The sequence below is a fragment of the Carya illinoinensis genome, chromosome 10 (genome assembly GCF_018687715.1).
Source record: "Carya illinoinensis cultivar Pawnee chromosome 10, C.illinoinensisPawnee_v1, whole genome shotgun sequence".
NCBI lineage: Eukaryota > Viridiplantae > Streptophyta > Magnoliopsida > Fagales > Juglandaceae > Carya > Carya illinoinensis.
The window spans coordinates 38,715,083-38,731,278 of NC_056761.1; the positions used below are offsets into that span (position 1 = coordinate 38,715,083).

Genomic DNA, 16,196 nt, shown 5'->3' on the forward strand with positions numbered 1-16,196 from the left:
TGCATAGAGCATATTATATAATACTTGAGTTCAAACAAGAAATTCTTGTACAGAACTTTTTTACTTTGTAATATACTTTTTAATTATACAAAGTAAAATGCATTTGTATATATAGGGAGATCACGAGATGTTACAAAATAAAATAATACTTTTTACGCAGTTGGAAGCTGTATATATTTTCGAGTTCATTCATGATCACGAGCAGTCCAGTGATAATATCTGTCCTATAAACGCAGAGACAGAGAGAGAAAGAGAGACGTAGTCAAATAAATACGCTAGTAAAACCACACGCGCGTCGTGTATATTTCAGGTCAAAAACACGGCCGAGAGAGAGAGAGACGTAGTGTAAATACGCTAGTAAAACCACACGCGCGTGGTGTATATTTCAGGTCAAAAACACGGCCAAGTGATAGCAAGAATTGGACAACTCGGTTTACAAACAAAAAAACAAAGAAGAACTGGACCACACGGCATCATGATAGATACATCTTTAAATTTGTTTTCGTATAAAAGTTCACAAGGGGTACCGTCAAAACACTCCCCACGTCGCCCCAAGCAACATAAGCGAGTCTTCTTCTGATCCAGTTCTCCGTCCCGATATCCTCCTCCTCATCATCATCATGGCTCAGCAAATTCCAGCTCCAGTTCCAACTGCCGCACAGTTTGCCAACCCTCGTCCTGTCATCTCCACTGAATACTGTGCACCTTACTCCATTATTCTTGCGGTTGTCAAAAAACTCATGTCCGTTGGAAACTTTGATGTCATAGACACTAACAGCACCGTCATTTTCGAAGTGAAAAGAAAGTTAATGACCCTTCATGATGAGCGTGTTCTGCTTGATGATGCTGAAAATCCTATTATCACTCTTCGAGAGCAGGTTAATTAATTTGGCAGATAATATATATTTCATCATAAGCATATGTAACATCTTTTTCCCTAAGTCTTGGTTTTGTTATACGTTTTCTCATATTCGAACGTTTAATTATATATTCTCTAGAAATTACGATTAACGATGATGTTTGTTTGTGTAGAGAATGACTGCACATCACAGATGGAATGTGTACAGGGGCAAAAGCAAAGAGCCCAATGATCTAATTTTTACTGTTAAGCGATCTGAAATGATTCAATGGACGGCCAAGTTACACGTGTTTTTGGCAAATAACACAGAGGAAAAGGTATGCGACTTCCTGGTTGAAGGGACTTGGGCTGAAAAAACTTGTGTCATTTATACTGGAGATCGTATCAATATAATTGCCGAGGTAATTAGCTGGTTTTCGCTTATAGCTTGTTTTCAATGAATCGAACATGTGATGATGTTTATATTAGAGAGAAGAAGTCCTATTACTTGGTTCGTAATTTAGTAAAATTAATTAGATCTTGAAAGTTTAAGAACCTATATAATTAGAAACTAATTGAATAATATCGTGGGAACTAAAACGCATGCAGATGTCTAGGGAGACCACCTTTGGAAATGCTCTGATCGGAAAAGACAATTACAAGGTAACCATTCGTCCTAACGTTGATTTTGCATTCATAGTCGCGCTCATTGTGATTCTAGAAGACATGAACCACATAAGCGAGAGGGATGAAAAGGCCATCGGAATAGGCGTGGCCGTGGCTAATATAGGCCTGACCGTGGCTGGAGTAGAACCGCTAGTTAGTTGAATGTGCGTCCAGCTTGGACTAATTAGTGTATTAAACTAGTATTGTGATTGTGTTGCACGTGTACAACGATGCCTATGCATTATTAATAATATTTGACTAATTTTTCTATTTATAAATCGGTATATAATAGATAGTCACTACAATTTACATGATGACAGACATGGTAGTTCTTTTAAAAGTCAAAATCCCGATCTCGTCAAGTTGGTTAGTGGATGTAGCCTCTGCATGAAAAATTCGGGGACTCTACTGTATTAAACTATAAACACGTACACAAGATATTATTATCTATTTCTCTCTCCAAATTCATGTAAAAACGTTCGAAACATATAATAACAGAAAGTCCCTACGACAAATAGATATCTTCCCTCATCCTCTCGTATGGGAGCTTGCTCGCAAGAAATTCACGAGTTTGATAATGATTTTAAAGCAGTGCAATATATTAGATTTAAAATCACAAAATTACTTTTTAGGTCTAGTAAACCCAAAAAGCCTATTTTGAAGACGTACTAGCATATATAATAATATCTTGGTACGTATCTATGGGCATCCCTCTTATACACAGTGGTAAAAACAAGAAGACTAGTGCTGCCCATGCCCACGTACCCCATTCGTGAACCTTCCACCGCCGCACTCAGTGGAAGCCTCACACCGTATGCCTCACGGCCACCACATTCGTAGAACACCCCATATATGTCGGTAACCACCATACCGAACTTCACGATAACCCCCTGTTTCCCCAACCGAAACTGAGGCCGGCTGCCACGCTCTGTTTTGCACAAATAAAACAAAGCACGATGTATGGTGCATATGGGACGTTCAGACCACTTCCCTTCTCACACTGTCGTGCCCCAATGTGGCCACCCATCCTGCTCAGTAACTCATGATTACACCCCTCGAATCAAAACAAAAACCACCGAAACCTTGATGACCCACCACTTGCAACTTTTCCCTTGCCACGCACAACTTCGCCAATGCACAACCCAACCGTAAGTCACTCACGTTGAAAACCACCGTAGCTCCTCTAGTCCAAGCTTCCCGCTAGGTTCCACATTCCACACGGACGCAACCCAGACCTCCACCCCTCTCAGTTGCCCCACGTTGATATGACCCTCTCTCTCTCTCTCTCTCTCTCTCTCTCTCTCTCTCCAACATGGCTAAATTACAAAAATGACCGTTCCCATTTAGTATATATTGACCGTATGGTTTATTATTGGTGATGATTTCATACAATAAAATCAAGAGAAAACAAATGTTTGGATAAGGAATCTAGGTCATTTAAGTACTTTAGGTTATAACCAATGGCGAACCAGCAATTTCTTTGATGAGGGGCCAATTTTTTTTTACCATGTGACACATTTATGTAAAATAAACAGAAATTAAAATATCATAAAAATATTACTATATATAAAATAAGATCTCGATAATTTACTACATACACTTAAAAATAAGTTTCTATAAGTATAACTTAATATATGTTTCAAATTTCTAACGATAATGTTTCATAAAATCATATACATCCATTATTATTTGTGTAATGAAATATTTTGAATTTAATTTTTTTCATAAAAACTATCAAGTGATGTTTTAGAATGTCATCTTTTATTCTAGTATGTAAGTTAGTTTATTATGTTTTAGGAAAAATCTAGATATTTTTGTGTCCCATTAAACATATAGTGTTATAATTGAGACTTTAAATAAATTTTTTTCTTACTTAACGAAGTATAGAGGATAAAACCCCTCAACTATTTTTCATATAGACTATCAGATTTGAATGATTTTTCTTGTATTAATTTCAATTTGGACTCCATACATTTAAGAAGCCTATTATTGTATAACAAAAAACTTTGGGGTCCATATTAATAAGTTTATTATTTCTCTTATTAATTTTAATTTAATTTTTATAAGACCACATCTTTGAAAATAGATATTATATAGAAATTATACAAAATTCAGGAACTATAAGAAAAAAATTGGAGAGATATATTTCTAAATATATTGAAATTTTAGAAAATTTTAAAAAGTATATGGAGTTTATAAATTTTTTGGGAGGGCCATTTTCTATATTTATAAAACTATATTGAATAAAATCTTAGAATATTGGGGCTATTTTGAATTTTCCATAATTTTGGGGGGGCCATGCTAAACGTGGTTCCGCCACTAGTTATAACATCGAGTACGTGCTTAAGTAGAGATTTATACAAGTTACGTGCCTATTTTAAAGGTGACGATTGATATTCTGAAGGAACTATTGTAAGGAAATGTAGAGAATGTTGAAATGTTCAGGTAAGCAGTACTCCTATGCAAGATTTTGTTTAAAACTGATTAAGGTTGATTTTTAAAAAACTTGCATATTATGTTATGAAAATAACATTGGTCATTTTCTACACTATTCTTTGTATTTGGAAAGGAAAATGAGGTATTTTATCATAAGTGGTATACACATGAGCAATTTTTGCACTCTACTTTACTATTGCATAAAAGGTAAACATAAATACACTCTGCTTGGTGACAAGGTGACTTGTATTCTACTTGGCTATCTACAGAATGAACAACCTTAGCATGGGGTTAAAATTTACCCTTGAATGCATCATTCCAATGATAAGATAGTGATTTATGTTCTGTTTGGCTAAACGCAGATATGTATAACCCTGCCACAACGGTAAATATGGCCACTGTTCTGGTTTTGACATCGTTCAATACATCTATGCCTAGGGTCTTTTGTATATATTATTATACGAAATGTTCTAAAAATATCACTATTATTTTTTTACAACTTATTATTTCTACATTCTGTAATTGGTTCATATTTACATACTAGTATAAGTTCACTACTTATTGAGTCGATGGACTCTCCCCTTTATCCACTACTTTTTTAGATACATAATGATTGTGATAGTTGGAATAGGTGGTACGTGATAGAATTATAATAGAAACGTGAGATAAATGTCAAGTGGCATATATAAGTGGATAAGTTTGATTTAAAAGAATCTTTTACAGTGTTTAATTAGTTTATTCTGTTTGGAAGAATTTTTCAAATATTTGATTTTGATTTTTGTATCTAGATTTTATATTTTATGGATTTCAAGTAATAAGATTCACCCCAGATACATGGCGTGATAGATGTTCAGTCACTTTTTTCTCTCATTAATTTGCTATAATGCCCGGCATACATGCATATAGAGAAGGTAGTTGACTTCTCAATGGTTTTCTTGTCGACTAATGCTAGAGTTATAAAAGTGCCAAACATTCTTTTCAAAAAAGAGTGTAGTCCACTATTAATAAGTCACAACACTTATTATATACTCTACGATTATTGCAAATATCATCTCTCTTTGGTAATATAAGAGTCAAAGGACATGATACTGCCACCTATTCATCTCTTAATCAAATTCCCCCACATAATTTACCGGGTCATTCGAGATTAGGAAAATCTTGAATGCCAAAGTTTTCGGCACTGAGTCTTCGCTGTGGTTCATATATACGTGTTTTTCCTTTTGCTAATAGTAGTTTTGACAAAATTTTATTTATCAAGGTACTATTCCTATGTAATTAAAAGCAATGCAATATGATCACCAAAGTTCGAGTATAACCTCTTATATATATACATATATATATATACTAGTCAAGGCGTAACGTGCGATGCACGTTTGCTTCGTTGCATTGTTTGGTTAATTTACAGGAATTTGTCCGCAAAAATATTATACAGATATACACAACAAAATAAGTTTGTTTTTTTGTTTTGCTGTTATTCTAACTCAGGGCCGTATTGGACAGGACTGATTGAAATAACATTGAAGTTTTTGTGTCTTTGTTGGTTGAACACTTCTGGGTCTACAGCAACTTGAATCATCCATTGATTTTCTGAACACTCTGCTGCCATTTTTTCTATAAATGGTAAATGTTCCTGTGTATTAAAACAATATTATTTGTTATTGTTATATATAGTTGAATTATTTTAGGTATAATAAAAGATATATTTTAAAGGAGAAATAATATTTTTTTGTTTAAAATGAAAATATAGTAAAAATAAAAAAAGTTACCTCTCCAGTATGATTCATGAAATCAATGGCTGAATGACCCAATGCTTCTTCTGCAAATTCACCGAACATAACAGCTGGTAATTTTCCTGTCCCATCGTCAACTTCAACATATGCTCGACAACTATAAAGAGTCAGAGTATTGTTTTTTGTAAGTATTGATAAAATTAATATATGAGAAAATTTTGAAATGAATTATAAATTGTTGAAATGTAAAGAATGTGTACCGTGGTTCAGCAATACTTTGATGTTTGCAGTGATAACAAAGGAAGCTTTCATTTTGCTTATGGCCAGTTCCTTTGTTACAATTGGTGCATGACATATAGAAGAAGATTTGTTGCAAATTTATGATATTTATCTTTCCTTTGATCCAGAATTTTGCTTTCTATATAATATTAAAAAAAATATTTATATGATAAGAAGGAATATAAATTTAAAGATAATGTTAAGAAAAGTTATTTACCTCCATTGGTTGTAAACTTTTTAACAATGCAGCAACGTCACAATTTTTTGTTATTTGTCGAATGCCAACCGAGGATAAAGGTACAGGTGGATATTTTAATGATCTTGCAATTATAGTTTCAAGTCTTGAATCATTAATTGCAACCCTTAAGAAAGAAAAAAAAAATTATGATTGGAATGTTTATAGTAGAGATGTATGAACGAGAAATTTTGTAACTAATATGAGTTACCATCTTTGCAGTGGTTTTGCCTCGGGAATAACAGGATTGATTGTAAAAGCACTTGTTGGTCGAGATGAAAGAGACATGCCTGTTTCATCAACATAGATAATTATTAATTAAAAAATATAAAATTTAAAACAGTAAATAAGAATTTGAATTATTAAAATTACCATTGTAAGAGCGAACTTTTAGTTTTGTTGCAAGTATAATCGGTTTTGTTTCGATTATATCTGAAATTTTTTGGCATTCATCTTGAACGAAACGACCCCACATAGTCAATGAGATTGGATTAAAGCTATGACATAAAAATGAGGAAAATCAGTAAAAAATTTATAAAATAAAAATTATAAAGTAATTATAAAAGATTAAAGATGGAAATAATTTTTTACCTTTGATCTATGACATAGATTTCTTGAAGAGTAGCTGGTCCATTTGTTAATGTTATTTCTTTAGGGGGTTTTATATGAAGGGCAACTGCTAAGAGGTCTGATTAAGAACATTTAAATTATTAGTTATTGATGAAAAAAAGATTTTAAAATAAAATAATAAATTACCTATTTCTGCAATTGAATCTTTATAAGCATCCAATTCATCAATGGGAATCAAGTTGTACTTTGGCATTTGAACTTGATCTTCATTTTCTGGTATTTCTTCAATGATTGTTTTTGCATTTATAACCCATTGATATTGATGTGAGTCCATTCTATATTTAGGATCCAGTAGCTTTACATATGCATTAATAATATAGTAAGATTGAAAAATATGTAAAGTGTCTTCCCTTGAATCAACATCATTTCCAAATATTGTTGCTTGCAGACGATTTCCCTGTGCCATATAAGAAAGTGTAAGTTGTTAGTATTTATAATAAGCAAGAAATTTGTTTTTTAAAAAAGTAACAAAAAAATTTATGATGAAATATAATTATATCAAAAATGTAAGAAATGGTATATAAAATGTGTGTATATATGTATTTTACAGCAAATGGTAAATAGGTAAAAAAGAATCATACCTGTTCATCAACCAACATTAAATTTTGGTACTTGACTGATGAGTGTTGGCTAGTTCGTTTGGGAGATTTTTCAACTACAAGCATTTTGATTTTCCAATCCCTTGTCTTTGGAGTAATATCTTTGATTGACGTATAAGTGGTCCGCATTTTGAAAGCTAATAAATTAGAAATAAATGAAATTTATAAGTACAAAGGACAAGAAATGTAATTAAGTAAACAATGGAATAAAAAGTAAAAAAAAAAAATTGATATGTATTAATTACTTAATAACAATGGAGTAGTAAAAGATTCAAAATGCAAAATTGAAATTGTAACAAATATTTAATTTATTTATAATAGTTGAAATTAAATTTTAATATTTTATTTTGTTACCTGTGTAACATCAATCAGAGGAGGCTAATGTTAATACTTCTGTGTAGACAATATTTTTTGTGCAGTTTTTTTCTGGTTCATCAGTTGAGATTGGTCGTATCAAAATCTTGACTGCAGAAATAGTCTTAGCTCTTGATAAAGCTACATATAGTTGTCCATGTGAAAAGACTGGATGAGGTAAGTATATTCCAACAAAATCCAATGTCTGTCCTTGTGATTTGTTTATACTCATTGCAAAGCTTAGTTTAACAGGGAATTGAGTTCGTTTGAATGGAAAACCACTGTTTTCATCAGGACTTGGTAAAAATGGAATTCTTGGAATAAAAACCTTTTTGCCACTGTGATGACCAACTGCAATTTCTGCGTGAATAACATTACGATCAAAATTACGACAGATTAGTCGTGTTCCGTTGCATAGCCCTTCTGAAGGATTGATGTTTCTTAATAACATGATTGGGCAATTTTCTTTCAATAGTAACTCATGTGGAGGAAGTCCATTTGGTGTTAAAGTATGTAAGAAGTCTTCCATGATTGCCTGCTCAGATGCATCAATTGATTCATCAAAACTGTAATATCGTTTTAACTCTCCAGGAAATCTTTGGATCAGCAAAGTGTTTATTTCTTCAACATAACTGTTCTTTGGTGTCAATATAGCTCGATTCATCATGTTTGAAATATTTGTTGAATAATCAGAAATATCATGAAACACAGCATCTATCAAATGATCCAAAGAAGCAGCATTATTTTCATATGGAATTAACATAGCTGTAGGAATCTTGACATGCTCATTAATTGTAATTGGTGGTAGCCCATTCCCTAAATCCAATATGTATCTTGAAAAGTTTGGATCTAATCTTGCTCGCATATTTTCAGTCAAATAAATTTTTGTCAATTTAGGCCATATGTAGGAAGAAACCAAGCTAGCATCAATTTGTTGTTGTCTTGTTCCTTTTGGGACTACAGGTAGAATTTGACGAAAATCTCCACCAAAGACAATAACTTTTCCACCGAAAGATAATTCTGAATCATTAATATCTTTTAGCATTTTATCTAATGCTTCTATGGATTCTTTTTTAGACATTGGAGCTTCATCCCATATGATCAACTTTGTTGTTTGCAGTAATCTTGCAAGTCCACTTTGTTTACTGACACTGCACGTTGAATTTTTGTCGACATTTAATGGAATTTTGAATCGTGAATGTGCAGTTCGACCGCCAGGTAAGATTGATGCTGCAACACCAGACGAAGCAGTTGCAAGAGCAATTAATTGTTTCTTTCTTGTTGTAGCAAGGAGTGCCTTGTATAAAAATGTTTTTCCTGTTCCACCAGGACCATCAATAAAGAATGCAGCAGCTTGATTTGATAAAACTTTTTGCAAGATTGAATTGTAAGCATTTTGTTGTTCGCTATTAAGCAGTGTTGATGCATGAAGGTCTTCTTCTGGTATTGGAATAGCCAATTCGTCATCAATTTCTCTAGATAGAAATCCATCTTCATCAGAATCAATGTTTTGGTCAATAAGATGGAATGAATTAATGTCTTTACCCATTGATTCGAGGATTGTGGAGATAGAGTGTAAAGTTTCAGTTCTAACATTTGATGAAGAACATCCAATTAATTGGAAATCAGCAGACATATCTCGCTCAAAGCGTTCCCAAAGATCTCTTGGATTTGTCGGATTGCAATAAACCAAAATTGTTGCGAATAGTCTTCTTAAACTGAAAGGCATTTGATAAAAAGAGGCTTCATATAAGCATTCTTCCAAGCTATTATCTCTTTCCAATAAACCATGCATGGTTGTTGCTTCTCGAAATGTGGGAGCCAAAATACCATTTACAGTCTTAAGATGTTGAAATGATAGAGGACCTCTTATATGGTTCAATAATATTCGCAGATAATACCTTTCTCCTTCAAAAGGATTTGCTGTAACAATTCGACCTATCACAATTTGTTTTTTTCGAACAGTCCACATTTTGTATTGCTGACTCCAAACATAGAATTTAGGGAATTCTCTATATAATAATTTTCTTGCATTTTGATCAACTTGATTTGTTGCGAAGAATTCCGTTAGCATTGATTTTGCTGAAAGATCAGAGTTCATCACATTTGTTAAGTTTTCATGAGCACGGAAAGTCACTTGGTGTTGATTTTCAAGATGTAAATGTAAACTATAAACTGCAGGATGAACTTCATTGACAATAAATCCAAATATTCTCCACATAGCCTCTGGTGGAGCAATCCATCGAGCTGATTGAAATCGTTCAATTTCGTCAATTTGATGAATGCTTTGTTCAGGAACTAAATTGAATGCAACACGATCATGGCCTTTATAAATGTATTTGTAGAGATACTTGACAGCTTTTATTGTAGAACATATCTCAACATTGATATGGCAATCAAACATTGCAAGTAAATAAGGGTTGTATGGAACAACCCAACGATTATCCAAATCATGGCCTCTAATTCTGGCTGTTCTTCCATTGTTGGAGCGTCTGTATATTGGGAAGCAATCATTTCCAATAACAGTGTTTGAAACAAAATGTTTTGGGTAATTATTTTTGCAACAACCATTTTTTTTCATGCATATATTTGCTGGATTTAGATGTCCGCATGGTCCATGCATCATATGTTTGATAACAGCTGTATAGAGATGTAAGTTGTTGTTTTTGTCAGGTAATTCAGCAGATACGATCTCATCAAAAGATTCTGGTGCATATAATTTCCAATCTTGACGCAATATAATCAGAAAATGAGCATGTGGAAGTCCTCTCTTTTGGTGTTCAATAACATATACATATACTGAGATTTTTCCAAATATTTCTCGCTTGAATAGTTGATACTTTAGGTCTTCTAATTTTGCTCTAAAGACTCGAGCAATTAAGTCAGGCCGATTTTGAGTTTCTTCATGTGGTTGCAATTCATTTGAAATCTCTTTCCAGTTCGGATTGCAGGTCATTGTCAAAAAAATATCTGGTTTGCCATATCGTTGAACTAAAGTCATTGCTTCCATATATCTTTTTTTCATATCTCTTGGGCCTCCGATAAAAGATGAAGGCAAAATTATACGCTTACCAATTCTAGAAGCATTTGTTTCTCCAAGATCAATGCTATCAACAATACCTTGATAGAATTCAGATCGAATGTGTTGTTGATTGCAGCGAAAATAATCTAGTCTTGAAGTTTCTATCTTCACGTACATATCAACAACAAATTGTTGAAGAAGTCGACCAGAGATTAGAAGAATAGATTTCAGATTTTCTCTGATTTGTAACTTGTAACAATAATATTCACGGCAAGAAACAGTTGGATCTTTTCTTTTTCGGTTTAAAACTACAGGAGTGATAAGAAATTATTTAAAAAATTGTATAATAAATATGCTAATAATAAGTTTTAACACAAAAAAGATAGTGTAAAAAATTTAACCTTGTTGTTCTCTTCTGAGTAATTGTTCTGCTGATGTTGATTGGTGAGGATTGAGTAATTCAGCTGTGGAATTATTGGTAGATACAGATGCACTTCTTTTGTTGATTCTTTGTATGCCTTGGTGCCATCCAATATCACCAAAAGGAAATAGCAATGGATATTGAAGCGGATCGTAGCAACCAAAATAATATTGAACTAAATGACTCCCACCAATATGGTTAAATACAAAGATATCACGAGGTGTTGAATGTTCTGAATCATCGTTTTCAACCCAAATCGCTGCAACTTCTGATGATGTTGGGGCGTTAAACACCCGTTGATCCAAACCAGGATTTGATTTTATACAGATTTTTTGATGCTCTAAATTTGGTAAATCACCAATAGATCGGAAGAATGTAGAATATGGATTTACACGAAGGATATCCATAAGTTGAGCAATAATAGAAGGATTCATTCTGATTGAATCAACAATGCGATTCTCAAATTCATGTTCAGTGTCATAAAAATATAGTTGCAAGTTAGAAGGTTGACCATCTGAAGGAACTAAATCGGGGAGATAATGATAAATCTGGCCTTGAGCTCGAAATGTATAGATTCCTCTATTTCTTTGGCATAGATTTCTGTCAAACTTAACTCCAAAAGATGTGAAAGCAAATTTGTTGTTATACGTTCGAACATATGTCTGAAATTGTATAGATTCAGCAGTATTTGAAACGAATAAGTTATAAAGTTGATCTGGAACATCATTTGTTGCCAAAGAAATTGATCCGTCGGCACAGCAGAAACTATTTGTTTCATGAAAGAATCTTTTCGCTTTGCAATGTTTACAAGGTGGCACGTTTGGTAAAAAATTAGCTTCAACTGGAACATTTTGTAATATTTGTCTATGCACAACATTATGACGATGTGATCTGCCTATTAAGTTGGGGTAAAAAAAAAAATACATAAAAAATTTCAATAAAAATAATTGAATTACTAAATTTCAATCAATATTATATGTATAAATAAAATTGAAATGTAACATTATTAAGAAATTAAATATATTTTAACTTCTTACCAAAAACAGATCTTGGTCGAACTCTTTGAGAACTTGATTCTGATTGATCAACAAGGACTGCCTATTTTGTGGGAAAACTAATTATTTAATAAAAACAGTAAAATAAAATATATGAGGAAAAATAAATAAAGTTTATAAACCTGTTGCAGCGTAACTTGTTCAGAAAGTTGAATTGTCTCTATTGGTGCGTTTGTTGATGTTTCTTGCAATAAATCTACAGAGTAGTTTGATGTAGCTGAAGAACTGAATGAGATATTTGATTCTGTAGATTCTTCGGGATTTCCACCAAGGATATTAACGTTTGAATATATGCTAGTTTCTTGGGAAGATGTCATTCTAATAATGTTAAAATTACGGCCAGAAAGTCTGGGTCTTTTTCCATGAACTTGTTGAATGTTAGAATTTTGAATATCACGAATAGACTGGAGATGATCATCTAATGTATCATCAACTGATATAATCATTTGATCAGCATCAGATGGTATTGACTCTTCTAGACGAATGATATTTCTTTTACAACTTTGTTTCTGAATACATTTTTCTTTTGTTCTTTGTATGAATTCAGCATTTTTGTCTTCAGGAAAATCTTCAGATGACATTTTTGTTTGTTGATTGTTTCTGAAAAAGAATTTTATTTAATTATTTGTTTAAGTAAAGATTTTATAATTAACAAGTATAATTCCATCATAAAATATGTTAACAAAGCAAATCATAAATTGAAAATTTTATATTACTACAAAGTAGATAGTAAATTAACGAATAATTAGAATTTAATCTAAAATATTTACGAAGTAATCTAATTTAGATTTTCCTAAATATTTGTTAAATAAAAAATAAAATAATATATAATAAATATGTTTATGTGTATATATTTTATATCAATAATTATTATGCAAAATAACAAACAGTTAAAAAAAAAAGACGTAGTTTAAAGCATGAATTAAACAAAATAAAGAATTTTTAATATGCATAACAATAAATACTTACAGTTTCTTTAGCTAGCACGAAATAAGATTTGCTGAATTTGTATCTTTCAGTTGAGAATGTAATCCCTATGTTTGACAGGAAAAAGAAAAACTTATGTTATTTTTTTGAAATCATCACTTTTTATAAAATTTATAAAGGGAACAAAATGTTTTAATTTGTTGTGATTTATTTTGATGAAAAACAATATAATAAGTGTTTTTAAACATAAATATAAAATAATTAATAAAAATTATTGCTAACAAATTTTTGATAATTTCATCTGAAATTTTAGACTATTGAATTATATGAAATAAGTTATGGAAATTTCTATTGTGTATTAACTTTGTATTCATTTTGATTTTATTTTTTTAATTGGTATATTCGTTTTAGATGGTTAAATTAAATAAATGTAAAATTTAAAGAATTTGTTTCATAAAGAACATAAATATATAATATTTTATTTTACAAACATTAACCATTAAACAATTGGCCATAAATATTTTTTTGAATTTATGGCTATATATTTTTTAGCCTGATAAATTCAAATTTGGATAGAAATTAATGTCTAAATGTGGTAATATATTTAAAATTACTATTTTTTATAGTAATTTGCAAACACCATCATTTAGATTAAAGTCTATATCAAAATTTTTGTTGGCCATATGTCAAATGAAAAAATATTTGTAAAAATAAATATCTATATAATAATTAATATGATATTATGTTTGAATGAATTAAATTATTGTTGAGCGAACAAAATATTGAAATATTAATGGATAAATATAATCAAAATATTTTTTAAGGAAAAAAAATAAAGAGAGTTATGATTTTGTAATAAATAATTTGCAATTTATATATTATATTGAGATAATATAATATTTTATAACTGTTTGTATTTAATTCTATTATATAGAAAAACAAAATATTCACCCTTGAACAAAAATCCATCCAGAACCATAAAATTTGTACATGAAAGTTTTATATTTAAATATTATAGTTTAATAAAGATGTTTGTAAAATATAAGATATTTTAGAATTACAAAAAGCAAAAAAAAAATATGGTTCAAATAACTTTTTATTATGAATTTTTGATACTAACAATTGTTTTGAAAATGAATAATATTATTAAAGTTCTAGATGGATTGATGTTCAAGGACAAATAGATGTTTAAGAAAATACAAACAGTTAATAAGTGTAATAATTAAAAGATAAAAATGTATAAATTTAGTTTTAGCATGAAAAAAAATTTAGGAAAAGAAATATTGTGTAAATTTATTGATTAACAATATATAGAAGGTAAAAAAAAAACATGAATAAATATGTAATATCAAATATACATTTATACAAAAAATAAATTTCGAACATTTCTAGAACAAATAAATACTTACAAATTTCTTAACAAAATATTACAATGTGAGTTGAATTTTGATCCTGTTGTTGATTAAATTGTCCCTATTTTTTATAACAAATAGTACATTACATTTTTTTGATAAAAATATAGTTAATAGGCAATAATATATTATTCATTTATGTAAATTACAATAAAGAACTATAAAAAAATGTGATAAATTTTAAATTAGATGCCATTGATTTATTAAAAATTAAAAGTAAAAATATGATAAATGAGTTTTTGGTGTTTTTTAACAAGATATAGCCAAAACAAAAAATTATTAGAAATAAACATGTTTGATCAAAAAGGTATTTATAGAAAAATTAAATTTATAATATTTATAAAATAAATTGGTACTTACAAATTTGTTGTCAGAACGTCACAATGATATTTGATTTTTGATGCTCCTGCTGATAAGAGAGGCCCTAATTTTTATAACAAATAGTACATTAGATAAGTAAAAATTTTAAAATATTTTTAAAATTATAATAAATATCAGTATAATAAAAACTATAGATAATTCGAAGTAAATAAACATAATAAAAAGATTAAATGATTACAAGGAAATATTAATATGAAAGTAATATTTAAAATTAATCTTATGCTAACATATAAATGGTGTAAATGGGAAAAAAAAAAAACCCACAATCTAATAGAAAGTAAAATAGACAAATTTGAGAAAATAACAAAAAAGTAATTTAATAAGGACATTCACATTAAAATTCCCATAAACTTGTTTATAATTTAGTTAAAAATGAGATTATATAATTTTTTTTTTCAAATTATACTTAGTTTTTAAAAACCTACAACATTTGATTTGCTATTGTTTATCTAATCTATTAAAATAATATTTTTCTATTGTTTTTTTTTTATTATCTTAGTTTGTTTATCTAATCTAATAAAATATTTTTTTTTTGTTATTATCTTAGTTGTATTTAGAATTTTAACAACTTAATATATTTTCATATGGTTTGAAATGTTACTTTATTGAATATTTTAAACAAAAAATTCAATCATTTTTATTGGGTATAATAATACTTTTATAATTAAATTTTTTATATTTCCATAATTATTTAAACTATTTTTAAAATTATTATTTAAAAAAATAATAAATATGATTATGGAAAAAAGTGTAAATAATTGGAAGTAAATAAATATAACAAAAAGTTTACATGATTAGAAAAAAATATTAATAAAAAAATAATATTCAAAACTAATTTTATAGTAATATATAAGGTGTATAAGTGATGGAGAAAAAAACAAAAATTTAACAAAAACCAAAATAAACAAATTTGAAAAAATAATAAAAAACTGATGTTATAAAGCCATTCATATTAAATTTTCCATGAAATTATTTATAATTTAGTTAAAAATGATAAGTTCAAAAAATTTGTTATTGTCTTTTTTTTGTTATTATCTTAGTTGTATTTAGAATTTTAACAACTTAATATATTTTCGTATGGTTTGAAATGTTACTTTATTGAATATTTTAAACAAAAAATTCAATCATTTTTATTGGGTATGATAATACTTTTATAATTAAATTTTTTATATTTCCATAATTATTTAAACTATTTTTAAAATTATTATTTA

At 29.5% G+C, this 16,196-nt stretch overlaps 3 protein-coding genes across 4 annotated transcripts; 1 reads left to right on the forward strand and 2 right to left on the reverse strand.

Moving 5' to 3' along the window:
- Nucleotides 1–522: 522 nt before the first annotated feature.
- LOC122279689 (protein LURP-one-related 10-like) lies at nucleotides 523–1,778 on the forward strand. 2 transcript variants are annotated; one of them, XM_043090467.1, is made up of 3 exons: nucleotides 523–878; nucleotides 1,033–1,176; nucleotides 1,448–1,778. In XM_043090467.1, the coding sequence occupies exons 1-3, from the start codon at nucleotides 621–623 to the stop codon at nucleotides 1,664–1,666; spliced, it is 621 nt and encodes a 206-aa protein (XP_042946401.1). In that variant the 5' UTR covers nucleotides 523–620; the 3' UTR covers nucleotides 1,667–1,778. The 2 variants fall into 2 exon arrangements, with proteins under 2 accessions (XP_042946401.1, XP_042946400.1); XM_043090466.1 differs by having other exon boundaries at nucleotides 526–878; nucleotides 1,033–1,260.
- Nucleotides 1,779–5,411: 3,633 nt separating this feature from the next.
- LOC122278716 (replication protein A 70 kDa DNA-binding subunit D-like) lies at nucleotides 5,412–7,542 on the reverse strand. Its single transcript, XM_043088897.1, has 7 exons — nucleotides 7,396–7,542; nucleotides 6,941–7,211; nucleotides 6,776–6,872; nucleotides 6,557–6,681; nucleotides 6,396–6,474; nucleotides 5,707–5,827; nucleotides 5,412–5,570 (listed from the first exon to the last, which is right to left on the reverse strand). Exons 1-7 carry the CDS (start codon nucleotides 7,540–7,542, stop codon nucleotides 5,412–5,414), a joined length of 999 nt encoding a protein of 332 aa, XP_042944831.1.
- Nucleotides 7,543–7,777: 235 nt separating this feature from the next.
- LOC122278717 lies at nucleotides 7,778–12,846 on the reverse strand. The gene is made up of 3 exons (XM_043088898.1): nucleotides 12,388–12,846; nucleotides 11,191–11,872; nucleotides 7,778–11,097 (listed from the first exon to the last, which is right to left on the reverse strand). Exons 1-3 carry the CDS (start codon nucleotides 12,844–12,846, stop codon nucleotides 7,778–7,780), a joined length of 4,461 nt encoding a protein of 1,486 aa, XP_042944832.1.
- Between the last annotated feature and the right edge of the window lie 3,350 nt (nucleotides 12,847–16,196).

What these genes read in the sequence shown, in the direction of transcription:
- LOC122279689 (XM_043090466.1), top strand. Translation starts at nt 621, where the DNA reads ATGGCTCAGCAAATTCCAGCTCCAGTTCCAACTGCCGCACAGTTTGCC. An exon ending in TTATCACTCTTCGAGAGCAG is followed by an intron (nt 879 to 1,032) that starts GTTAATTAATTT and finishes TTGTTTGTGTAG; the next exon opens with AGAATGACTGCACATCACAG. An exon ending in GTATCAATATAATTGCCGAG is followed by an intron (nt 1,261 to 1,447) that starts GTAATTAGCTGG and finishes AAACGCATGCAG; the next exon opens with ATGTCTAGGGAGACCACCTT.
- LOC122278716 (XM_043088897.1), bottom strand. Translation starts at nt 7,542, where the DNA reads ATGCGGACCACTTATACGTCAATCAAAGATATTACTCCAAAGACAAGG. An exon ending in TAATGTTGGTTGATGAACAG is followed by an intron (nt 7,212 to 7,395) that starts GTATGATTCTTT and finishes TATATGGCACAG; the next exon opens with GGAAATCGTCTGCAAGCAAC. An exon ending in AGATTCAATTGCAGAAATAG is followed by an intron (nt 6,873 to 6,940) that starts GTAATTTATTAT and finishes GTTCTTAATCAG; the next exon opens with ACCTCTTAGCAGTTGCCCTT.
- LOC122278717 (XM_043088898.1), bottom strand. Translation starts at nt 12,846, where the DNA reads ATGTCATCTGAAGATTTTCCTGAAGACAAAAATGCTGAATTCATACAA. An exon ending in AACAAGTTACGCTGCAACAG is followed by an intron (nt 11,873 to 12,387) that starts GTTTATAAACTT and finishes ATACAATTTCAG; the next exon opens with ACATATGTTCGAACGTATAA. An exon ending in ACTCAGAAGAGAACAACAAG is followed by an intron (nt 11,098 to 11,190) that starts GTTAAATTTTTT and finishes TCACTCCTGTAG; the next exon opens with TTTTAAACCGAAAAAGAAAA.